The sequence below is a fragment of the Gadus morhua genome, chromosome 9, assembly GCF_902167405.1.
Source record: "Gadus morhua chromosome 9, gadMor3.0, whole genome shotgun sequence".
NCBI lineage: Eukaryota > Metazoa > Chordata > Actinopteri > Gadiformes > Gadidae > Gadus > Gadus morhua.
The window spans coordinates 24,497,271-24,522,332 of NC_044056.1; the positions used below are offsets into that span (position 1 = coordinate 24,497,271).

The 25,062-nt window shown below is 48.4% G+C and overlaps 1 protein-coding gene across 2 annotated transcripts; it reads left to right on the plus strand.

The window, feature by feature from the left end:
• The first annotated feature begins 101 nt into the window (after positions 1-101).
• eea1 (early endosome antigen 1) lies at positions 102-25,037 on the plus strand. 2 transcript variants are annotated; one of them, XM_030365100.1, is made up of 29 exons: positions 102-268; positions 1,718-1,801; positions 2,027-2,139; positions 7,571-7,625; positions 7,959-8,024; positions 8,930-8,960; positions 9,080-9,184; positions 9,466-9,587; positions 9,772-9,927; positions 10,544-10,660; positions 11,162-11,500; positions 12,604-12,753; positions 13,274-13,393; positions 13,668-13,871; positions 14,130-14,330; positions 15,202-15,315; positions 15,685-15,840; positions 16,000-16,139; positions 16,258-16,588; positions 16,866-16,967; positions 17,056-17,250; positions 17,496-17,678; positions 18,226-18,411; positions 18,977-19,108; positions 20,025-20,210; positions 20,324-20,562; positions 20,991-21,111; positions 21,293-21,391; positions 22,273-25,037. In XM_030365100.1, the coding sequence occupies exons 1-29, from the start codon at positions 245-247 to the stop codon at positions 22,393-22,395; spliced, it is 4,194 nt and encodes a 1,397-aa protein (XP_030220960.1). In that variant the 5' UTR covers positions 102-244; the 3' UTR covers positions 22,396-25,037. The 2 variants fall into 2 exon arrangements, with proteins under 2 accessions (XP_030220960.1, XP_030220961.1); XM_030365101.1 differs by having other exon boundaries at positions 106-268; positions 7,959-8,020.
• Positions 25,038-25,062: the final 25 nt, after the last annotated feature.

Consider the following 25,062-nt stretch of genomic DNA (forward strand, 5'->3'; position numbering starts at 1 on the left):
AGTGCCCGCCCAGTCCTCCCCATCCTTCGATCGCTGCCCTTCCTGAGCCCGGTCAGGTGCTCGGTTCTCACCAGTCCTCCCTGTCCCGCCCAGTCCTCCCAGTCCCGCCCATCGCTGCCCTTCCTCAACCAGGTCAGGTGCTCCGTTCTCACCAGTCCTCCCAGTCCCGCCCATCGCTGTTCAGCGGCGTTACTTCGCTCGTAGCAGATCGATTCGTTGTGTGTGGAGACGAAACATCGAGGCGATGTTCCGGAGGATCCTCCAGATGGTAGGACGAGCCCCGTCGAACTGGTTTTATGCACTGGTTTATTCTTAAACCAGTGACATTCCCTTGCCAGAGGGCCTAGGTTCTGGTCTGTACGTGGGCGCTCGTGTTCTGACCACCGCTGACGCGGGCGGGAGGAGCGGTCCTTCCATCCAGTGGAGCTCGGCTCCCGCCCCGCTCCGACGGACCGGCCGCTCCGAACGTAGAAAACGAGCGCTGTTTTTTTGTTTTTTACTTAGCACCACATCTAGCACAATGCTAACTGTTAAATGTCTGATTGTAGAATGATGTTGACTACGTAGAAACGTTGTAGAGATCCATATGGCCATTATCGAATAAGGACCAGGGCTAGACAGGCTTTTTGAATGGGCACAGTTTACTTTCATTTTGTTTCACTTCTGAGTTTCTTGGTTAATTCATTGTTTGCTAACGTTGCCTTTGCCATTAAGCAAGCCACAGGTTGATTACCGGGAATTGGACCCCCTGCTGTCCTTCCTCACAGACCGTCTTGGTGTATATTTTAAGGCAAACGGTGTCCTCGGGCAGCACTGGGATGCTGACAAAGCATTTCCACATAAACGAAAGCTTATGGCTGACAGACAATATTTGTGTAGCCCCTGACTCTCTTAGCCAAGAAGGGTGACTGTATCTCCGTGGTCCCTGACTCTTACCCATGGAGGTTTTTACTGCAGACTGTATCTCCGTGGTCCCTGATTCTCCTACCCATGGAGGTTCACTGCAGACTGTAACTCTATGGTCCCCGGCATGGACTCTCTTACCCATGGGGCGAGGAGGTTTACTAGTGCAGACTGTATCTCTGTGGTCCCTGACATGGAGGTTTACTGCAGACTGTATCTCTGTGGTCCCTGACATGGAGGTTTACTGCAGACTGTATCTCTGTGGTCCCTGACATGGAGGTTTACTGCAGTCTGTATCTCTGTGGTCCCTGTCATGGAGGTTTACTGCAGACTGTATCTCTGTTGACCCTGACATGGACTCTCTTACCCATGGGCCCAGGTGGTTTGCCCACTGTAAACATCATTCACTGATGTTGAAACGTCCCCTTCATGGTTGATTATTATTGTCTGTTTATGAAGACCCCGACTATTAATGGCAAATAAATAGTAATGGGAAATAATACAAATGATATAACATCATAATTTACCATATAATATTTTATGAGAATTATGTCACTTAACTGGGAATGTACCTTAACCTAACTATTTCTATAATGGTTATGAGAAGGTTGAGGGTTTGAGTCTAACAAACCAATTGTATCAGTTGTAAAGGTTCAAGTATTGGATTAGAAATAATGTATAAATTGTGGCAGGATGTTTTTGAACACACTACAAACATCAGGCATAAAAGCAGGACCGTACTCTGATCCTCTTGTCTGTTGAATGGATGACACACGGTGAGAACCTTCTTGTGGATCCTCTTCTTCTCCAACAGACTCCTGGCATAGGAGGCTCTCAGAACGCTGAGTCCTCAGAGCAGCAGCCCGGAGCCAACCTCAACAACGAACAGACCTCTGAGGTAACCATGCATCCTGTTGATCACTGACCAATCTGGTTCACCTGAAAGGCTTTCGGTGCTTATTGTTATGTTGTATGTAGATCCTTAACTTGAAAGTTAACGTGTGTGTGTGTGTGTGTGTGTGTGTGTGTGTGTGTGTGTGTGTGTGTGTGTGTGTGTGTGTGTGTGTGTGTGTGTGTGTGTGTGTGTGTGTGTGTGTGTGTGTGTGTGTGTGCGTGCGCGCAGGGCTTCATCTGTCCTCAGTGCATGAAGTCTCACAACTCGGCGGAGGAGCTGTTTAAGCACTATGACCTGTTCCACGATACTGGGGATCTGCCGTCTAACATGGCCCCCACTCGGTGAGACCCCCCGCCTCCCTCCCTGGGGAAGTCAGCCACCAGTTCAGGGGGTATTTATTAGGGCCCGCCGATTCATCGGCCTGCCGATTTAATCGGCCGATTATAGCCTTTTTGAAAATAATCAACATCTGCCGAAAAGACGCAGATTACAACCGATTTTTTTTCTTTTTTTTTGAAATGTTATTGCGCTTAGTATCCTGCAGATTATGCTCCTACTCGCCTTGCTAACTAACAACTTTAGCTGGAGTAAAAAAGAGGAGATTGAATTTTACCGTACAACATGAAGGCACGCTCGCTCAGGCAGCTGCGCACTCACCTCACCAATGTACACAAGATGCGTTGTTTGAGCATGTTGTGCCTGTTTTTCTTTAGGTCCCAGGCCATGTTAATTTGTTATACTGTAGACTCTAACGGTGAGACCATACTGCTCAGCACGCACGTGTTAGTCACTGCTCACGAGCGCAGCACATTGGGAGTTAGTTATTTATTTTACATTTTACATTACACTCATTTTTGACTGTAAATGTATTCTAAAACACTCAAAGGTTCTGCATTCAATTCACATATTCGTCAAAGTGTTTAAAGTATATTTAAGGTGTCAAAAACGTTGTTTTATATGCTTTTTTTTGTTTTGTTTTTAATCGGCCGATTAAATCGTAATCGTAATTTTTCTCTGAAAATAATCGGCATCGGCATCGGCACTCAACAATCAATATCGGTCGGGCCCTAGTATTTATTGAGTGTGTCCCTCTGTGGCCCTCCTTCTTTGTCTAGGAGGATATGGTTAGCTGGGGTTCTTGGGTGGGCGATCCTATTGATATGCATGCTGCAGACCGCCGCTTAAAGGAGAAATCCGGTGTAAAATGGATCTGGGACATGTTTAGTACGATAACGAGTTGGAATGTTCGTTTGGGAGCAAAAAAGCGCGTATAGACACGTTCTTCAGTTGGCTGTTTTTAGCAGATTCTACCAAAACTAAATAAGATAGTTTTGGAAGAATAAAATTGGAACGATGGGGCCATAAATGGTAAAAACTAAATAGTTATTTTAAACCACTTAAAAGGCTAGAAGTAGCCTGAACCCTTCTTTGGTAGTAGTTCACCCGTTGACGCCATCTTGTTTTTAAGACTCGATAAGTAGATTGACGAAATCAGAGATTGTGCCATCCGTCAACAACACGCAAGCTCTGTGTTCGCCAATCTACTTATCGAGTCTTAAAAATAAGATGGTGTCGATGGGTGAACTACTGATTGTATTGTGTGTATAAAATGTCCTTTTTAATAAACAATCTGTGCACTTACAAAGTTATCAATGCCTCGTTTTTTATGTTAAGACCCTTATTATACTACCAAAGAAGGGTCGGGCTACTTCTAGCCTTTTAAGTGGTTTAAAATAGCGATTTCGTTTTTACCATAATGCATGCCCCTATCGTTCCAAGTTTATAGCGTTTGATAGAATCGGCTAAAAACGGAAGAATGCGTCTGTGCGCTTTCTTGCTCCAAAACGAACATTCCAACTCGTTATCATACCAAACATATCCCAAATACATTTTACACCAGATTTCTCCTTTAAGGCATCAAAAAGAGGGCCCCATAGTGGGCGTGGCTTAGGGAGGGCTGTCTCTGATGGATAAGAGAGACCTCTCCTCCTGATGGACATCCAGAGTGCTCATTCATTCTGCTCTAAACAAGTTTTCAGAAGCTCCCAAAACGTTGTCTTTGTTTAACCAGCACCAGTAAGTGCATTCAATCTTCCCAGGCTAGGTAGCTTTCTGCAATAGCGCCAAGAAACGAACAAATCCACCGGTTTGGATTCTGTGTTTAGGGGGAGGGGTTAGGACATTTAACGTGTGACCCCAGACGAAGAGCAGCAAGGAGGGCCAGTACTGACCTGCTCTAAGAAGAGGCAGCACGGAGGGCCAGTAATGACCTGCTCTAAGAAGAGGCAGCACGGAGGGCCAGTAATGATCTGCTCTAAGAAGAGGCAGCACAGAGTAATTTATCGAAGTAATTTAATACTTAATCCACACAGGGGCAAATCGAGATCGCAATTTTATAAAATTTTATCGTGCAGCCCTAAATTCTACTCCCGCAAACACACTTAGTTTGAGTTTGATTATTTGAACCTTCCCATTGAATTTCGCATTACATCTACGTCTTGACAGCCTATCAGCGATTCAGCGTCACTCCCTGAAGTCCAGAGTGAACCGCAACATGGAGGACAGGAGGAAGTGTTTGTTTCGGTTTGCGGACTCCCGGAGCTCTATAATATGTTTATATCTATTATATATAGGCCTTTATATAATATATATAATGTCACGGCCAATAGCTGTGTGGGCCTCCGGATAATATTATGAACCCATATACGACGGCGTTTGGTTATTTAATGTCTCTGGTACTTCCACAACAAGTAAAGACTCAAGATGGTGGTAATCTCGGCCATTTTTGAGAATGAATTGGCGGTAAGCCCTTCCTCCACCAAAAGGTAAACCCCTCTTCCTCCAAGAGGTAAGCCCCTCCTCAGATATTCTTCAAAAACGTGAAATTCGCGCAAACTTGCGTAAAACCTATTACGGACAATGCTGCGGTATGGTCCGTGCTGTGGAATTGATGGCGCTCTTGCACATTGGCTATTTCGTGCACTCAATTTAGCCTCACAAGCAGCTCAAACCTTATTTATTTACCCTGGCTGCCTGGTTAAAATGTGAAGTTGTTTATAATACTGAATATATGTATACATGGTTAATGTATGGGATTTGTTAACCTATTCATGGTTCTCTCTCTATCCCAGCGTGCTTCTCAGATCTTCAGATTTTATTTCCTTTCATTACATTCCTTGTTACAGAACATAGTTGAATCCTGTACAGAATCTGATACAAATAAGATATAATGTAAGCCTGACAGGCTGTTCAGCATGTTTGATAAAAAGTACATTCATGTAACTGCTTTGGGGTCAATTCTTAATGTAAACATTAATATTTTTAATAATGCACCATTTTAGAGAGTTCCTTGTACAATTTACAGGATTAGTTATATGAGAATATATTTAATTTTTAGACGCAAAATTGGTATTGAATCGGATCGAATCTGCAATTAATCAATTCCTGACCTTGTGAATCGGAATCAAATTGATTTGGGAAATCAGTGGGGTTACCGAGCCCGAGTTGCTAGTTCAATCCCTGGCTCCTCTTACCTGAGTGTCGAGGTGTCCCTGAGCAAGACACCTCACCCTGACTGATAACGACGGGCTAGCTGTCGCCCTGCATGCTCGACTCACGTCGGTGTGTGAATGTGTGTATGAACTGTTAGAAATCGCTTTGGATAGAAGTGTCTTCAAAATGCCCTAAATGTAACAATCTGTAACAGTGTCGAGTTCATATGCTATAATGTAATGGAACAGCCTCGTGTTCAACCTACCTAAATTCTCCAAGGTGACCCCCTTTTCCGGCACCTCCACTGGCTCCCTGTAGTAGCTTGTATCGAATTCAACATGATGGTAGTGGCCAACAAGGCGGTCAATGGCATTGCCCCTGCCTAGCCTACCTCCAAGCGTTGGTCAAACCACACACCCCAGCTTGAGCGCTCCGCTCAGCTACTTCAGCTAGGCGCTGGTACCGCCATCCGTAAGAGCAAACAGAAGCCGATCAAGCTCTTCTGTTTTGGCACCGCAGTGGTGGAACAAGCTCCCTGCCGAAAGTACGCACTTATCGTTTGTCGTACATCCTGGCACAAAAAAGAATCATCTCTGACAGCACTTTAAATTACAGGATCCTGTTACAATTTAATTAGGCAAGTACAGTGTAATGCACTGTGCCAATGTAACGGCGTGTAGTTAATATGTAATAATGTTATTAAAATAGTACTTGGCATAGTGTAGTGTCTTATTTTAGCTATCTTTGTTGTATACGGGGAATGGGTTAAACAAGCGATTGTAAGTGCTTGGCACTTGGTTCTATAAACATCCTTACTGTACAGACAGCGATATATTGTTTCTCCTTCGGACAAATGTACTTAATTTAAGTTGCTTTGGTTAAAAGTTTCTGCTTAATGTCCTATATGTTAATGTAAATAATGACACGGTGTCGTTGGGATAACTCGATTTTTCATATTTTCCTCACCTTTCCTGACTTTCTTAACATTAATCCTTAAACCTACCCTAGCCCTTTTTAGCCTAACCCTAACCCCCTAAATCCTAACACATTATTAATATTTTAACATTAGTGATTAATTAATAACTAGTAACCTGCTGTTCAGTAACATTGCATTAACATTTAGTAGACACTTTTATCAAAAGCGACCTACAAAAAGTAAAAATAATGTGAAACAATACCTTGCTGTCGGTACAGTAAGGATTTTCATAGAACCAAGAGCCAAGCTCTTATTACATATTGACTACATACCGTCACGTTCTGTCACAGTGCATTACAGTGTACTTCCATGCCTAATTAAATTGTAACAGGACCCTGTAAGTGTTGTCAGAGACGATTAGAAAAAAAACCCAACTAACAATCTAGAGCTGCTGATGTTTGCTGGAGCATTCATTATGGTATTTCAGTTATGTAGGTGAGACTTTCCTGGGATTTGAAATTAAATGAAGTCACACTTTGAAGTGTGAAGAGCCATTGTTATATAGAAAGGAGGCAGAGAGAGAGAGAGCGCGCGTCCGGCCATTGACCTTTCTTCGGTAAATACTGAAAAATCTTTAAATAAAACGGTTCACATTTCAGAACAAAGTGCCATGCTGTGTCGTTCTTTAACAGTCTCCCTCATCCCATTTAAAAAAAAAAAAAAAAAAAAAAAAAAAGAACCGCCACTGGATTAACAAGTGCGCACTACCAGGTATAAATTCAAACGGAACTCATTGGGCTTTTTGGAGCATTAGTGCTGCTGCAAATACCGGCTGATGCATGCTTAGGCCACAGTCAGCTACTGAGGCTCGTGTCACCAGGTAGGCATCTCTGGTATCGCGACATCTCTGGTAGCTTACTCCCTTTTTGTATTAGCGTCACCTTTTCAATAAAGCTAAACCCTTTGAAACAAAAATACATTTGACATGTCTGTGTCCTTGCAACAGTGTAATTGAACTTGTTATAAGCAGTGTAAAGATGTCAGCTTAGCTCAGGAGGCAGAGCTGGTTCACTTAACCGGAAGGTATCAAACACTGTGGACGTTTTCTTTCTAGGAACTAACTTCCAGGGCAGTTTGACTGTACTAACTGGTGTTGGATTAAACTGAGATAACATTTTGAGGGCTTCTGAAAACCGGTTTGGAACAGGATGAATGGCCGCTCTTGATGTCCATCTGTGGAGTTGTCTCACAACCGTCAGTGACGACCCTAGGCCATGAAGGCGGCCATCTTATGGCGGGCTCTTGGCTGAGGTCTGCACTACTGAGCATTAATATGTTTTTAATGCATTGTTTCCTCCTGGCAGGGAAGACCTGACCATGTTGAGGCAGGAGGTCCAAGACCTGCACGTCTCTCTCAAGGTGTGTAATTGGAACCGTCATGTGTTGAAACAGGAAGTGGAACTGTCCTGTTTGTTGAGACAGGAAGTGTAACCATCCTGTGCATTTAGACAGGAAGTGGAACCGTCTTGTGTGTTGAGAAAGGAAGTAGAACCGTCCTGTGCATTGAGAAAGGATGTGGAACTGTCCTGTGCGTTGAGACAGGAAGTAGAACCGTCCTGTGTGTTGAGATAGCCGTACGCTTTGCTAGTATATATGCTGCCTGGTAACAAAGTTTATTCTTATATGCTCAGTGCAAAGTGGTATGATTAAGTAGAATGATGTGTGTGTTTTGTGTCTGTCTGTGTGCGTCAGGAGGAAAGATGGTTTTCCGGGGAGCTCAAGAAGGAGTTGGACAAAGTACAAGGACACCTGAAGCAAGTAATTCCTTTAGGATACTACGTTATCCCTGTGAACCTCACCTCATTATCCATGTGAACTTCTTCATTATCCCTGTGAACCCCACTACATTATCCCTGTGAACTACTTCATTATCCCTGTGAACAACTACTACATTATCCCTGTAAACCCCACTAGTTTATCCCTGTGAACTACTACATTATCCCTGTGAACTACTACTTTATCCCTGTGAACCCTGCTACATTATCCCTTTAGGATACTAAATTATCCCTGTGAACTTCTTCATTATTCCTGTGAACCCCACTACAATATCCATGTGAACTACTACATTATCCCTCTGAACTACTACATTATCCCTTTGAACCCCACTACATTATCCCTTTTTACCCCACTACATTATCCCTGTGAACTTCTTCATTATCCCTGTGAACTACTACATTATCCTTGTGAACTTCTTCATTATCCCTGTGAACTACTACATTATCCCTTTGAACCCTACAGCTCACAGATTCTGAATACATGAGGTGATATTCACAATGAAGGAGAAGGTGTTATTGCGTCAAAAGCGTCTTATTGCTGGAATTACCAATCAAATGACTGAACGCAAAACCCTTTCCGTAACTCCATGAAGGCTCAGAGAGACATTCAAACTGAGTTGGTTTATGTACTTCACGTAAACATCTGTTAAGTGGAAAGGATCGGGATGCTGAAGAGCGCTTGTTGCTAAAGATGGCTGGTGGTTAATGCTGAAGAGGAACAGGATGGCCTTACATCTAGTTAGATTTTAGATTCTGAAAGATGATCGTTCCAGAAGACGCAAAAGCACTGGTGTCTTTTCATGGGGATGTCGGTAGGATAACTATTGACAGTGGCCTTGTCCTCTTTAAGACTGTCGATGCATTCCTATATTTGCTCTGGATCCACAGGGCGACGGACCAGACACCTCTGAGGACTCAGGTCGGTAGTGAAAACTAGAGCCTAGAAAACATTAAAGCGCCAATCCGCTGTGTCGTCTGCTTCTAAACATTTATAGTAATAATAATAATAATAATACGACATGTATGCTCTTCTCTCAGCACTGGAGCAGAAGCTGAGCGAGGCGGAGACGGAGAAGTTCCACATCAAGCAGATGAGAGACCTGTTTGAGCAGAAGGCCGCCCAGCTGGCTACAGAGATAGTAGGTCAGTATGCCACTGAGCATTCTGGGAATTTTGCTTTCTGTTTCATAAAACAACAACTGTTTCCAGATGCCGGGAAGAAGACTTTTTTCATTCTCTGTTGCAATATACCTTCGTAGTAGAACGATCCAAATGGAAGTTAGTTTAAGATTGGAATTGATAAAGTCAGCTGAGCTGGTCGTGATGGTAGTACAACAAAACAAGGAGGATAGGATGGAGGTTTTAGGTGGTTAGAATGTCAAGAGTGGGTAGTTAGCTGCTCACTGATCTGTCAAATCCACCAGACATAAAGTCCCGCTATGACGAGGAGAAGAGTCTGAGGGAGGCCGCTGACCAGCGGCTGGCCTCCCTGGGCCAGGACCTGGAGAGGCAGAGGCAGGACAATGACATACTCAGCACGGAACTGGTGAGCTACTGGTGTGTCTGTGTGTGTGTGTGTGTAAAAAACAAAAACAATGAGAACTTCTGTTGCCTTCAAATGAGTTGTATCAAATGTATGTCCAAGTGTTGGTACTCCCTGCCTCCTAGTGTCCTTAAAGCCCGTAGACGTGGATCTCTGTTCACTCTGTCGCCCCTCTGTCGCCTCCTAGCTGCAGCGGCCGGGGGTGGAGGACGTGACGGTGCTGCAGAAGGAGCTGGTCCAGGTTCAGACGCTCATGGACTCCATGGCTCGTGAGCGGGAAGAGGAGTCGGAGCGCTACAAGCACCAGTACCAGGAGCTGGTGGAGAACCACGCCACTGCCGGGGTAAGGTCTCCTCAAGGCTAACGCTCCTCAAGGCTAACGCTCCTCAAGGCTAACGCTCCTCAAGGCTAACGCTCCTCAAGGCTAACGTCTCCTCAAGGCTAATGCTCCTCCAGGTTCCATCGTTGTGATGCCATTGGTCTCATAGTGTTCTCTCCCATGAGTCAGCCCCCTGACATTGACAATAATAAAGCGATTGACAGGTAATAAAAGGCAGTAGCCCAATAATCAAATCAACGCTGTCACTGGCTTTTGATATGCTGTTGAACCATGAGTAGTTCTCAACAAGCATCCTGAATGTTCAACCAAACCTTTTAGAAGGTGATCAATGAGCAGCACAGCTAGCCGTGTGCACAAAGCTTCATCACTACCAATATTACTAGGCCTTCCATTCTTCGCTCATGGCTTAAACATTTAGGAGGTTGAAAACGGTTATCTTTTTATCTTTGGCTTCTTCAGTTCACTCTCTGTGAACCAAGCTATTGTTGTATGGTGCAACGGAAGTCTGGCTGTTCTATCATTCTGCTTTGTGTTTGTTAGACCTAGAGGAACTTTATAATGAATCTTTGATGTGTTCCTCAGTGTCTCCTCCTTCTGACTTTATGTGTTCCCCATGCAGATTACCATCAGCCAGCTGAAGGCGGAGCTGGAGAAGGGCCCTCAGGAGGCGGCCGTCTACACTCAGCAGATCCACCAGCTGCAGAGCACCGTCAACAGCCTGCAGCAGCAGAGCCAGGTACTAACCCTAACCTTAACCACACACCCTGAGGCAGCAGAGCCAGGTACTAACCCTAACCTTAACCACACACCCTGAGGCAGCAGAGCCAGGTACCATCCCTAACCTTAACCACACACCCTGAGGCAGCAGAGCCAGGTACTAACCCTAACCTTAACCACACACCCTGAGGCAGCAGAGCCAGGTACCATCCCTAACCTTAACCACACACCCTGCCCCACCACACAACCTGAGGTACCGCCCCCCCCCTCAGACAGCCTGAGGTACCGCCCCCCCCCCTCAGACAGCCTGTGTGTGTGTGTGTGTGTGTGTGTGTGTGTGTGTGTGTGTGTGTGTGTGTGTGTGTGTGTGTGTGTGTGTGTGTGTGTGTGTGTGTGTGTGTGTGTGTGTGTGTGAAGATATTAAGTGGACTTCGCCTTCAATAGTCAAATCTCGTTTTCATACGTGTGTAGCGTCCAGGTCCTCTAAACACAGGCTCTCCCCCTCTCCTCCACCCCACAGAGCCTCTCAGACAAGCTGTCTCGCAGGGAGAAGGAGCAGCAGCAGCTGGGGGAGACCCTGGCTGCAGAGCAGGCGTCCGGCAGGGCCCTCCACAGCAGCCTCCAGGCCCGCCTGCTGGAGCTGCAGGAGGCCCAGCTGCGGGCGGCGGCCGGGGAGGCCTCGCTGCAGAGGGCCCGGGCCGAGCTGGGGGAGACGGGGCAGGAGGTGGCCCGGCTGAAGCAGGAGGCGCTGGAGCTGCAGGTGAAGCACGGGGAGCTGAAGGCGGAGAGAAAGCAGATGCTGCAGCAGAGGGAGGAGAAGGAGAGCCAAGGGGCTCAGCAGCAGACTGAGATCGGCCAGGTAAGGCTCGTCACTGAGCTTCTTGTATTCTGCAGTAGACACTGACTCTGGGCGCTGCGCCCAGTCAGGGATGGGTGCTGGTAAATCTATATCAGAAATGTACTAGTATTGATTCATCGTCCAGTTCTATAAAGTGACTGGTTTGATTTGAGTTAGAGTTTGAGTTGGCTACACAAGTAAACGGAACATGAAATGATTTCAGTCAAGTCAATGTATGTTTATACCCATGAATATGAGGATGTATTTGTTAAGATTTCGTGTCTGTGAATATTAAAATGTGAACCTCAGATCACCAGCTTGACACATAAAGCTGAAAAAATAAATTATTTTCTAACAAAGTTCTTGAAAGCAGGTCGCAGGCCCCCTGGGCTGGCAGATAGCTAACTGTAAAGTATCTGGTATGTCTACCAAATCATGTAGTTGAACGTTATTCAGAAGCATGTGTTTCATGTCTCATCTCAATAGTCCAATGTGTTTCCCTTCCCTTGCTCTATCCAAGTTAGCGAGGCCCTCTGCAATCTTCTCTTTTCCCAATCCTGGTCTCGGCTGATATTCATAATGATGCTCAATAATTATATGTGATGAGTGGTTTGGTGTAGATGAAGTGGTACATGAGGCGATGGGGGTGTAGATGAAGTGGTACATGAGGCGATGGGGGTGTAGATGAAGTGGTACATGAGGCGATGAGGGTGTAGATGAAGTGGTACATGAGGCGATGGGGGTGTAGATGAAGTGGTACATGAGGCGATGGGGGTGTAGATGAAGTGGTACATGAGGCGATGGGGGTGTAGATGAAGTGGTACATGAGGCGATGGGGGTGTAGATGAAGTGGTACATGAGGCGATGGGGGTGCTGAGATAACAATAAACCCAGCTGGGGAAACCCTGCTCTACAGTGTGGTGCGCTAACCTCCTCTCCTCTCCTCTCCTCTCCTCTCCTCTCCTCTCCTCTCCTCTCCTCTCCTCTCCTCTCCTCTTCCCCTCCTCTTCCTGTCCTGTCCTGTCCTGTCCTGTCCTGTCCTGTCCTGTCCTGTCCTGTCCTGTCCTGTCCTGTCCTGTCCTCTTCCTCTCCTCTTCCTCTCTTCTCCTCTTCCTCTCCTGTAGTTGCATGCTAACCTCCTGGAGGCTGAGCGCCAGCTGGGGGAGCTGCAGGGCCGACTGAAGGAGCAGAGGCAGCTCTCTGGGGAGAAGCTCAAGGACCGCGAGCAGCAGGCCGCTGACCTCCAGCTCCAGCTGTCCCGGGCCGAGGAGCAGGTATTATATATCAGTGGACCGTTGTATTAAAGGTCCAGTGTGTAGACCCTCTTCAGTGGACCGTTGTATTAAAGGTCCAGTGTGTAGACCCTCTTCAGTGGACCGTTGTATTAAAGGTCCAGTGTGTGGACCCTCTTCAGTGGACCGTTGTATTAAAGGTCCAGTGTGTAGACCCTCTTCAGTGGACCGTTGTATTAAAGTTCCAGTGTGTGGACCCTCTTCAGTGGACCGTTGTATTAAAGTTCCAGTGTGTAGACCCTCTTCAGTGGACCGTTGTATTAAAGGTCCAGTGTGTGGACCCTCTTCAGTGGACCGTTGTATTAAAGGTCCAGTGTGTGGACCCTCTTCAGTGGACCGTTGTATTAAAGGTCCAGTGTGTATTAAGTGTCTGTCAAGTTAAAGGGATGCTCATTAAGTGTCTGTCCAGTTAAAGGGATGCTCATTAAGTGTCTGTCCAGTTAAAGGGATGCTCATTAAGTGTCTGTCCAGTTAAAGGGATGCTCATTAAGTGTCTGTCCAGTTAAAGGAGGCTGGCGTTAAGACCACGGATCTCCAGCACCTGCTGGACAAGGCCAGCAAGCAGCAGCAGGAGCTGCAGACCCAGCAGCAGAACACCACCTCCAAGCTGCGGGAGGCACAGGTAAGCTCCTCCCAGGTTCACTGTGTGTTCACCTGTGTTAACACAATGAGTCACATCTCAGGGAATGACCTCCAGCCTTTGCAGGATGCATTTAGTATTTATTCATAAGGTGCCAATTATAGTCATGAATTCAGACCCAGCCAAAGTGATCAGGATGTTTGCATGTCAAACATCCCACAAACACCCATCACACAAAGTTTTGATGGGTGTCATGTTGCCTGGGTTACCACCCCTTCTCCGATGACCTCAACCTGAAGGACCTTGTGTTCTACAGAGCGACCTGGAGCAGGTGCTGCGTCAGCTCGGGGACAAGGACCAGAAGATCCAGAACGTGGAGGCGCTGCTGCAGAAGGGCCGGGACGGGGTGTCCCAGCTGGAGGCCGAGCGCGACGAGCTGTGTGCCAAGATCCAGGCAGGGCAGGGGGAGACGGCGCTGCTGGGGCAGATGAAGGAGAAGAACCTGGCTCTGCAGGAGCAGGTACACACACCCACGCCCACAGACAGTGATGGATGAGGAATGATTAAGGAATGGATGAGCTGAACTCGCAAATAATTGTTTTGTCTTAACGACGCACAACCTCAGTTTTATCAATTATTATGCATAATTTCCTCACACATGGACGCCTCATTAATCAATGAGTTTGATGTCGCAAACAGGCACACAAATAGAACGGTACATTTTTGCATGTCAAAACCTTTAGCTACATATTTTCTATGTCTGCGCTGTGATTTCAAGGTGTCCCAGCTGACTGACAAGTTAAAGAACCAATCGGAGAGCCACAAGCAGGCTCGGGACAACCTCCACGAGCAGGTGCAGGAGCAGAAGAGCCTGCTGCGGGCCGCCCAGGACGCCGCACACACCCTGGAGACCTTCGGGGGGGAGCTCAGCGCCCAGCTGGCCGAGAGCAAGGAGAAGGGGGCCCAGCTCAACACCCAGGTACCAGCTGCTCCTGTTGTTACCTGTTGTTACCTACAGGAGGTCTGGTTCCTCCTCCTGTTGTTACCTACAGGAGGTCTGGTTCCTCCTCCTCCTGTTGCCTACAGGAGGTCTGGTTCCTCCTCCTGTTGTTACCTACAGGAGGTCTGGTTCCTCCTGTTACCTACAGGAGGTCTGGTTCCTCATCCTGTTGTTACCTACAGGAGGTCTGGTTCCTCCTGTTTCCTACAGGAGGTCTGGTTCCTCCTCCTGTTGTTACCTACAGGAGGTCTGGTTCCTCCTCCTGTTGTTACCTACAGGAGGTCTGGTTCCTCCTGTTTTTACCTACAGGAGGTCTGGTTCCTCCTGTTGTTACCTACAGGAGGTCTGGTTCCTCCTCCTGTTTCCTACAGGAGGTCTGGTTCCTCCTCCTGTTGTTACCTACAGGAGGTCTGGTTCCTCCTCCTGTTGTTACCTACAGGAGGTCTGGTTCCTCCTCCTCCTCCTGTTGTTACCTACAGGAGGTCTGGTTCCTCCTCCTCCTGTTACCAGCTAGCATCAACCTGGTTGTGGTGTATTGATGACCAGGTCAATTCAGGTGGTTATACATATCAGTGAGGCGTAACCTGGTTAAGTGAAGGTGAGGTGACCCCCCCCCCCCCCGTGCCTGTACTGGTGTTATTTGGTGGAATGATTCCAAGTGCCTGTGTTATTTGGTGAAGTCATTCCCAGTGCCTGAACCAGTATTATTTGATGAAGTCATTCCCAGTGTCTGTGTTATTTGGTGAAGTCATTCCCAGTGCCTGTACCAGTGTTATTTGGTGAAGTCATTCCCAGTGCCTGTACCAGTGTTATTGGTGAAGTCATTCCCAGTGGTCCCGGTTGGTTTCAGCTCAAGGCGAAGACGGAGATGCTGCTGTCCTCCGAGGCGTCCAAGGCTGGCCAGCGGGCCGACCTGGAGAACCACCTGGAAACGGCCCAGAATGCACTTCAGGACAAGCAGCAGGTCAGCTCCTGGCCAATAGGGTCACTCTGAGAACCGCATGCTGTTTCATTGAATTGATGGGGTCGGTTCAGGGTTTGTGCTGTTTCAACCCTTTTTTCAACCCAACTGATAGCGTGTCCCGAGTACAGATGAACAGGCGGAGGTTCATCTCAATGTGCAGGAGCATTAGCTCCACTAGTCAGCCTGATACTCCTTCCAGATAAGGCAAACAGGAATCAACCTAGATTCCTGAAAAGTGGCATCACCTCTCTTTCCTGGAGATGGCGATGGAGCCTGACAGAAACGGGGCAGACCAACAAATGTTGTCCTGTTTCCCCCCTTTCTCGCTTCTCACTTGTTGTACACACAAACACACACACACACTGGTAGGAGCTGGTGAAGGCCCAGCAGAAGGTGGAGGAGCAGGCTGGGAGGCTGCAGGAGAAGCAGGAGCAGGGCAGCCTGCTGGAGGCCGCTCTGAAGGAGACTAAAGAGCAGCTGTTCTCCTCGGAGCAGCGGCGGGAGCAGCAGGAGGCGCTCCACCAGGTGAGCCCCGATAACAGCGCCAGCAACCGACCACCTGTGGTCTGGTAGTAGTGGTTCATTTTATTAGAAAATAAATCTGTGAAGTAGTAGAATGAGGAACAGGGAGGTGAGGGTTGGACTGAATGACTCTATTCAAGTGTGTGTGTGTGTGTGTGTCAGAAGGTGCAGTCCGAGGTGGTGGAGTTGAAGGCGGCCCTTGAGCAGGGTCAACAGGAAGTTCAGCGGCTCCAGAAGGAGGGGTCAGAGGTCAGGAAGAGGTTGAAGGAGCTGGCGCACCAGATGGACTCCCAGGAAGCGAGGTGAGACTCATTCCAAATCAATAACGTCATGTTGGATTACCAAGATGGCTGACTTGGCTAGAGGGGATTTGATAAACGATGACTGAATGTGTAACATCAAAACGTTGTGTTGTTGAAGCTCTGCCAAGCTGCGAGACCAGCTGAAGAGCGTGAACGCAGACCTGAGTCACACTCGTCAGGAGCTGCAGACGTCTGAGAAGGAGCGATCCCTCCTGCAGCTCAGCCTGGACACACTGACCCAGGATGGGCAGGCACAGCGGGCAGACCTGGAGAGGAAAGCCAAAGGCTTGGCCGCAGACCTGCAGAAGGCCCAGCAGCAGAGAGACGCTCATGGGAAGGATCTTGTTTCGACGAAAGAGAGTCTGGGGAAGGTGAACAAGGCCATGAAGGAGACCCAAGGCCAGCTGGACAGCGAGAGGAGGGGCAGCAAGGCAGCGCTGGAGGAAAAGGTGAGCGTCGGGATCCCTCGAATGGTGCTATATAGGTCGCATTAACTAAGGAATCCTCGTGTTTTTAATAGTTGTATGTATTGAAATGTTGTTCTGGTTGTTAGACCTATTGTTTATGTGTATTGTACATTTGTATTCCTTTTTTTATTGTATGTGGTTATCTGGGCATCATTGAAAAAGAGAGACTGCTCTCAACGGCCTTCCCTGAATAAAGAAAGGTTAAATATATATGTTGGTGCTGACCAATATATGATGCGTATACAATGATTTCACTCAGGAAAAGTCTCACGAGAAGACCAGAGTGGAGCTCCAGAAGAAAGTGGAGGTGATCACCAAGGAGAGCCAGGAGACCAAGGGGCAGGTGGACAGGATGAGAGAGGTGAGGTGACCCCACGCTCCACGGACTGGGTGGTGGTGTGGTGAAACGGTTCCTGAAGTGGTCCCTCTGCCTCTGCTCCCTGGTCCAGGCGGAGAAGGGGCTGAAGGCTCAGCTGGCTGCGCTCACTGAGCAGAGCTCCAAGAGCCTGGGCGTTCTGCAGGAGAAGGAGAGGGGCCTCCAGCAGCTGCAGGCCCAGCTCCAGAAGACCCAGGCCTCCCTGGAACAGGAGAAGCAGAAGCTGGAGAGCCAGGTGTCTGAGCTACAGGAGACCATCACCAAGAAGGTAAGCAGGGCTGAACGCAGCCATTCAGCAAAGGGCTGCATCTTTTTGTCTTCCATAAGATTAGTTATTTTAGACAGAATGAGATCATATCAGTTATTAAGTTTGGGTCGTGGATACAATGGATCCCTCCATAGTGACGTCAGCATGGCTTCATGGAGACATGAATGGGGCAGAGGGGTGTGCATAGTGGCTCCCCTCGTTGTCAGTGTTTGACGGCGTGTGTGTCTGGTGCTGCCCCCCCCCAGGCGGAGGAGCTGGTCCGGCTGCAGGACCAGGCCTCAGGGCTGGGGCAGGAGCTGGGGGCGGAGAGGACGCGCAGCACCGGGCTCCAGGAGGCCTTGGAGCAGAGCCAGCAGGCCAGGAGCACGCTGCAGGAGCACGTCTACGGCAAGGAGTCGGAGGTGTCCGCCCTACGCCAGGACCTCAAGGTAGGGCCCTGAGGACGGCCTCAGGCCTCAGACCCACGCTCACCAGTCCTGTTCAAAGTGCTCTGATCAAAGTGAACAATGTACTGTGAAACATTAGGCCACGCCCCCAGTCCGAGCGTCGACTGATCATAGGATCATCTATCATATATGTTGTCATATATGGGAGGAAGCAGACCGAGTCAGTTCCCCACACCCAAAACAAACTTATAAGCTTTACATTGTGGCGGCCTAGCAGTGCTGTTGTTCGCGTCCTTCAGCCCCCCTGCCTTTTGCCGTGTCCGCTGTTAGACACGATTTACCACACACCTCAATTCAACTGTTACAACCACGACTAAATGTCTTTCTATCGAAGAATCGAATCTTCAAAGATTAGAGGTCATCCCTATCAAATATAGAGAATATACATTCAAAACAAAAGCTAAATAAATGTAAAGTGAATACTTAACTGTTCCCACATGCATTAATCTGTACATGGAGAATCTGTTCCCCCCACTTTCATGTGAAAGGGTTAACGCGTGTCGTTGTGCTGCCTCCTGGTTGATGGCAGGTGTCAGAGGAGAAGCTCTGCTTGGCGCAGGAGGAGCAGGCTGCCAACCGGAGCCACCAGGCGGGCCTGGAGGGCAAGGTTCAGGACCTGAGTCAGAGCCACGCCTCCCTGGAGCAGGAGCTGGGCCGACGGGACCAGGCGCTCCAGCAGCAGGCCCAGGCCCTGAAGGAGCTGCAGAGACGACACGTAAAGGACTCGCCGTTAGACGTGCTCTACGGGGAGCCTTCTCGACATCATGGGCTCTCTTTAGCCAAAGAGAAATTAGTAGCACATATAAGCATGCCATTAATGACTGAAAGAATGAAGCCTGGCGTTCTTTTCTTTGACAGAGCCATGAGAAGTATCAGGGCAGGGGAGCACCTTCTTTTAAATTCAGGGCATTGAGCAGACGCTCCAAAGCGACTTACAATAAGTACATTTGTCTGAAGAAGAATTCCCCGTACACAACAAAGATGGCTTGGATAAGATGCTAAATTATGCTAAGTACTACTTTTAAGTGCCAGGACGTATAACATACAATAAGTGCGTAAGAGGAGGGGCTAGGCAGTGTCTAGGTGAACTCTTTCCGGGCAGTGGAGAACCTTCCAGTGAAGGTGGCCATGCAGGACCGACAGGGCCATGCAGGAGACAGGAGACCGGGCCATGCAGGAGACGGGAGACGGGGCAATAGAGGAGAGAGGGCCATGCAGGAGACGGGGCACTGCCATGAAATGCAGATGATGGTGGTCATCGATGTATGTCTCCCCCCTAGGGGGATGCTGAGGAGGAGTTGGGGAAGGAGAGGAGCCGGGCGGAGGAGCTGATGAAGGCCAAGAGCGCGATGGAGAGCACCAGCGCCCGGCTGACCTCTGAACTCAAGGTGTTCACTGAGAAGAGTGAGAAGGTCTGTGTCCTTTTTGCACCGTTGCTCTTCCTTATAATGAAGACTGAGTCTCCCAAAACTCCCTTCATTGTCATTTACATCAATACATTTGAATTGACTCTTGAGAGATACTCATAGATATCCATGCATGTATCAAGTCATCAGAATACATGCAGGTAACACGTTTCCTAGCGGCCATGTGAAGGCCAGAGTCTGTGTGTCCCGGGTTTCTTAGTCCATGAAGTGTTCTGGGTGCAGGGTTTCTTAGTCCATGCAGTGTACTGGGTGCAGGGTTTCTTAGTCCATGCAGTGTACTGGGTGCAGGGTTTCTTAGTCCATGAAGTGTTCTGGGTGCAGGGTTCCTTAGTCCATGCAGTGTACTGGGTGCAGGGTTTCTTAGTCCATGCAGTGTTCTGGGTGCAGGGTTTCTTAGTCCATGAAGTGTTCTGGGTGCAGGGTTTCTTAGTCCATGCAGTGTACTGGGTGCAGGGTTTCTTATTCCATGCAGTGTACTGGGTGCAGGGTTTCTTAGTCCATGCAGTGTTCTTGGTGCAGGGTTTCTTAGTCCATGCAGTGTACTGGGTGCAGGGTTTCTTAGTCCATGCAGTGTACTGGGTGCAGGGTTTCCCGCAGAAATGTCAGTTCAGGGGTTGTGTCACGGGTTTGCCGTCACACAATTATCTTTTTTTTTTTCTGATGTCGTAGTCAAGGGGGCAGGCGTGTATTGCTTAGCCTAAGCTGTGAAGTGCTGTGGGAAACCCTTGGGTGGATCGATGGACTGGTAACGTCTCCTGAATTGGGCATTTTGTGGTGTGCAGTAAAATGACCCCTTGTTGGTTCTAAATATTGTATACTATCCCGTCCCCCCGTCCTCCTCTGGGTCCCCCCGTCCTCCTCTGGGTCCCCCCGTCCTCCTCTGGGTCCCCGCGCCCTGCAGGAGCTGTCCGGGCTGCAGGAGGCCAAGGCGCTGCTGATCCAGCAGAAGCTGGAGGTGCAGGGCCAGCTGGAGGCAGAGCGGGCCGTGCTGCAGACGGAGCAGCAGGCCCACCAGGCCACCAGGGACAGCGTGGCCCAGCTGGACCAGAAGCTCCTCAGCCAGGCCACAGAGCTCCAGGCCCAGCTGGTGAGAGCCCAAAGGCACAGGAAACAAACCTCTTGGAAAACTAATGTTGTTTTCGTCGGACTGGATGAGCCCGCGTTGTTCATGATCCTCCCCCCCCCCCCCCCCCCCTGCAGGCGGCGGAGCGGCGGGGCCGGGCGGAGCAGGCGAAGCAAGCGGAGGAGGCGCAGGGCAGGCTGGGGGTGCAGCTGGCGGCGCTGGGGGAGAACGTGGCCACGCTGAAGAGGGAGTGGCAGGGCAGCCAGCGGCGCTCGGCCGAGCTGGAGAAGCAGACGGACGAGCTGAGGGGGGAGATCGCCGTGCTGGAGGCCACGGTGCAGAACAACCAGGACGAGAGGCGCGCCCTGCTGGAGAGGTTAGGGGTCAAGGGTCAGGGGTCGCCACGGTGCAGAACAACCAGGACGAGAGGCGCGCCCTGCTGGAGATGTTAAGGGTTAGATGTGAAGAATTAGATGTTAGGTGTTAGGGGTTAGATTTGAGGGATTAGATGTCACGGTATTTGACAGCAGCGTTCAGCCAACAGGAGCCAGGGACAGTAGCTCTCCTTTATGTAACAAAGGGCTCGAGGAACAGGCTGGGTATCTCTAGATCTCCCTGTGTTCATCTCATCATGATGATAATATCTCTATAGATCTAGTTGTGTATGAAGAGACTGTCCAGCGTTCCAAAGGGTCCTGAAACAAAGACAGAGCCGTCGGTGAGGTCACAACCTTTTGAGAAAACAAGCCAGTGGACCGAAGACGCCTGATGGTGTCCTGCTGTGTGTGTGTGTTTGTGTGTCAGGTGTGTGAAGGGGGAGGGGGAGATGGAGAAGCTGCAGGCCAAGGCGCTGGAGATGAGGAGGAGGCTAGACGACACCACCGCCGCCATGCAGGAGCTGGGCCGAGAGAACCAGTCGCTGCAGGTCAGTCGCATGACCACGCGCGCGTCCTCTGACCGTCACGGCCATGTCTCAGTAAAGCCAGGATGAGGATGGGAGGGCTTGGGGCTTTATCTTCGTCCTCTCTACTCTATGCCGGTTCATGTAACATACAAACATGGGCTAGGCGACGTGGGTGGTGAAAGGCTTTCCTGTTGTGTTGCAGATCAAGCAGTCCCAGTCCCTGACCAGGAAGTGGGCCGAGGACCACGAGGTCACCCACTGCCTGGGCTGCGGGAAGGGCTTCTCAGTGACCATCAGGAGGGTAGGCACCGCATCGCACCGCGCCATGTGCAGAACGATGAGGAGATCGATGATGTATCAGTGTTTGTGTATTCCCTAATTTTATTATATAATTTAGTAATAATCTCAAAAGTGTTTGTGTTGTTGGTTTGATGACCTCAGTGCCCGGTCCCGTTCACACCCAACACGCTTCACTCTCCCCTCGCTGCCTGCAAGTGAAGCCCGGGGTTTGAAGGAGGGAAAAGTCCTGTTGCATCCAAAATGCATCATAGTGCTCAGTAGCAGGAGATCTAACATTCGGCCCTCCTCTCTGCTCCGTCTCAGTCCCTGAGCCTGCGCTGTGGCGTGAGAACGCACAGCGTGCATACTGCGTTCACACCACTCAAAAAGTGCCACCCTTTACACTCACCCTCTACACTCACTGAGATGGGTCTCTGCACTCAGACTCAGAATGCTCCCAGAGCAGCCACTACTGTCACTCAGAATCCTAACTGCTCCTCGGGCCTCTGAGTCCGTGAGCATGCACAGGGTCGTGGAAACACAGAATCAGCCTTGTTGATCTGTTAGCTTCTGGGCGCTACTGGAGAAAGCTAGCTAGCCAGGGCAGTTAGTATGAGCTTACCTCGGTTGGAGAAAACGAAGTTAGAGCCTTAGAAGCTTCTGAACCCTGGTTTGGGACATAATGGAGATCAATGGACCTGGTCTCCGCCGCAAGGGGAGGTGAGCTGAACACAATCTCAGCTGATTGACGTCTGGAAATAGACAATGTCAGCGATGAACCCGGGGTCCTAACAAACGCATACATCCACTTTTCCGATGCAGCCTTTAACCTCATGAAGTCAACTATTTCATCTTTCCTTCAGACAGTAACCATTGATATTAACTTGCCCGTCTCTGCCCCAGCACCACTGCAGACACTGTGGAAACATCTACTGCGCCGAGTGCTCGTGCCGCAACGCCCTCACGCCCTCCTCCAAGAAGCCCGTCAGGGTCTGTGAGAGCTGCTTCGACGAGCTCCAGGGCTGAGCCCCCCGGGCCGAAGCCAGCGAGGAGCCCAGATGATGTCTAACTTGCACTAATGAAAGGGAACAGATTGACTGAGTGGCAAGACCCCCTCATCCACCTCCTCTGGTGCTGAGGGGCCCGCGGTGGTTTAGGACGCCCCCTGAGGTGTGGTGGGACGGCCCCGGAGCCTGAGGGGGATGGAGGGGTATGAGGAAGGAGATGAACTCTGTCTGTTTTGTGTATTGTGCCTTTGGCTAGCGTCTGGTCTGTGTGAGAGCAGAGAAGGAGAGCTTCACCGCACCGCTGTGCTTGTCTTTGATTTCTTTCTCATGTCCACACGTTGGAGCCATATCTCTGCTTGTCCTCATCCTTGTTTCCATCGCGGCCTGCCGTAAGTGTTTATGTACAGAGGTTGTCAGCGAGGGGTTGGACATTGGAGGGTGTTGGTGAAGAGGGGTTCATATCGGAACGGTAAAAAGAATCTGAAAGTGAAGTCTGCCCTTCAAAGATGATTTAGTTTTGCCTTCTGCACTTGTTTTGTTTTTCCTGCTGATGCCAACACTGAGACCGACGTGATTCATTTCAAAAGTGAATCAGTGTCGAAACGGATTTACTTTCACTTAATAACACTTAGTTTTACGGCGAGAGATTAATGCCTTTCTATTTTATACAGGAAATATATTTGCAATCATTTGAATGGTGGAAATATTTTTTAAGAATATTGGGTAAACAAACATTTACATTCAGTTTGCAAACCTCTGAATACTTAATAACAATTGAGCTTTTATTTATTTTTATCCAATGCAAGACATTATTTTCAATGCGACCATTAATGTAACCGTTAATAGCAGAGTAACAGTACAATTCCTAATTATAATGGGTCAAATTATTTTTTATTAAGGCTTAAAGTTCATCTCAAAATTCATCTCGCTTGTCTTTTCAAATGTTGAAAGTGGCAGCCTGACTCAGTTTATTTCATTTAAACATTTGATGGAGGCCTAAATGTATTCTTCACAAGTAAACCACAGTATTCAATTTTCTACTCCCGTGCTATCGATACCAAGCAGAAGCAGTACATTGTTGGGTTGTTCTCTGTGGATATGACCTGTAATCAGCCTTCATGTTGCTCACCTCTAAAGTCAGAGCAGTGGTCTTTAGGACAGAAAGAGATGTTTCATGAACGTGAATTCAGTGACCAAAGAATGTCTCAGTCTGGTGGTGGAAGATCAGCAGATGTCCTCGAGGGGTTTCACCCTAATGATTTTATTTGTGCAGAAATTTCCTATTTTTTTTTTTTTTTTTGGAGGGGGGTTATATCTGTAAATTGTTTATTTTCTGAAAACATGCATTCATGTTTTTTTCCACAATGTTAATAAAAAACAAATCAAGCCCCATTCAGCAGCACATATACACCATGCTCTCATTAAGTTAGTGTTATTTAAATACAAAAAATACATGAATCTATTACTATTAACTACATTGTTGAGCTCGCATAAGACAAAACTTGTGCAAACTCCTACTCGTCCTATTGATTAATATTAACACTCATATCATGGTGCTTCATTCTGAACAATGTGTTTGTGTCTGAACACGAACACATTGAATTATTTTTTTTCGCTGCCCAACTCAAATCCAACTGTGTGTGTGTGTGTGTGAGACGTTGCTGTAGGACTGGTTATTGGTAGGAAAACAGGATGTTATAAATTAGGGAATGCCGTGTCGTCTGCTTCTTCGGATCCAAGATGGCCGCCCCTTCACCGTGTTCGCTGGGGTGGTAAAGTATTGTACATTGTGACACGGAACACGAAATAATCCAATGCGGTCATTCATTTTTTCACAGAACGGGGTCCTGGTTGATCTGTAGTCGTCCAGCAGAACTGTGTTCACAGGTCACTTTTTAGCATTTTACCAATAATCGTCCGTGATGTACGTGATGCTTAACATCTTAATGCTAAAATTCCTCAGAATACAGATGTCCATCTCCTATTGCTGTAACCAGGGCAACCGTTCCCCATCGTGTTGAGTTGGCTGTTTCTACCTCAGATTGGATTCTAAACCTTGAAACATCACAGAACACGTTTCCGACTGCTTTGTGATGAACAGGGAGGAGAGATGTCTTTGTGTCGTGTACTTCTGTTTCAGACACACTGCAGCGTGTGAAACCACGGCTAACTATGTTAATACACTTGATGGCCATACTTTACAGTTAGCCATTAAAGGCTAACTGTAAAGTATCATAATATATTGAACAGCTCGCTATATATTAAATACATATAACACTTGTGGTCCCAGAAGGGTGTCACCACGATATTGTACAGTCACCGCTAAAGACAAAGGGCCGAGAACGGCGCTCTCAGCGGGCCCGCAGTGTTGGGGACGCCGTCGGCTGGTGGACCCCCACTAACCACTGGTCTGGGGGGTGCCTGTGTTCTGGGGTGCGAGCAGGCTCTTACGGGTTTGTCCCAGCCGGGGCTTACTGGTCTAGCAGGGTCTCACTTGTGTGTCCCAGCAGGGACTCACTGGTGTGTCCCAGCAGGGTCTTACTGGTCTTTTACTGGTTTGTCCCAGCAGACTCAGTGGATGTGCTGGTTGTTATTTATGTTCGGGTGTGCTTGTTTTCTTTTGTTGATATTCATGAAGTTAATAAAACATTCTATTTGTCACTTTGTTTCTTTGTCGTTACTGAGG

Excerpts from the sequence above, each read along its gene's own strand:
- eea1 (XM_030365100.1), top strand. The coding sequence starts at position 245 with ATGTTCCGGAGGATCCTCCAGATG. Across the intron at positions 19,109-20,024 it reads TCACTGAGAAGAGTGAGAAG|GAGCTGTCCGGGCTGCAGGA; the intron begins GTCTGTGTCCTT and ends CGCGCCCTGCAG. Across the intron at positions 21,392-22,272 it reads TCTCAGTGACCATCAGGAGG|CACCACTGCAGACACTGTGG; the intron begins GTAGGCACCGCA and ends TCTCTGCCCCAG.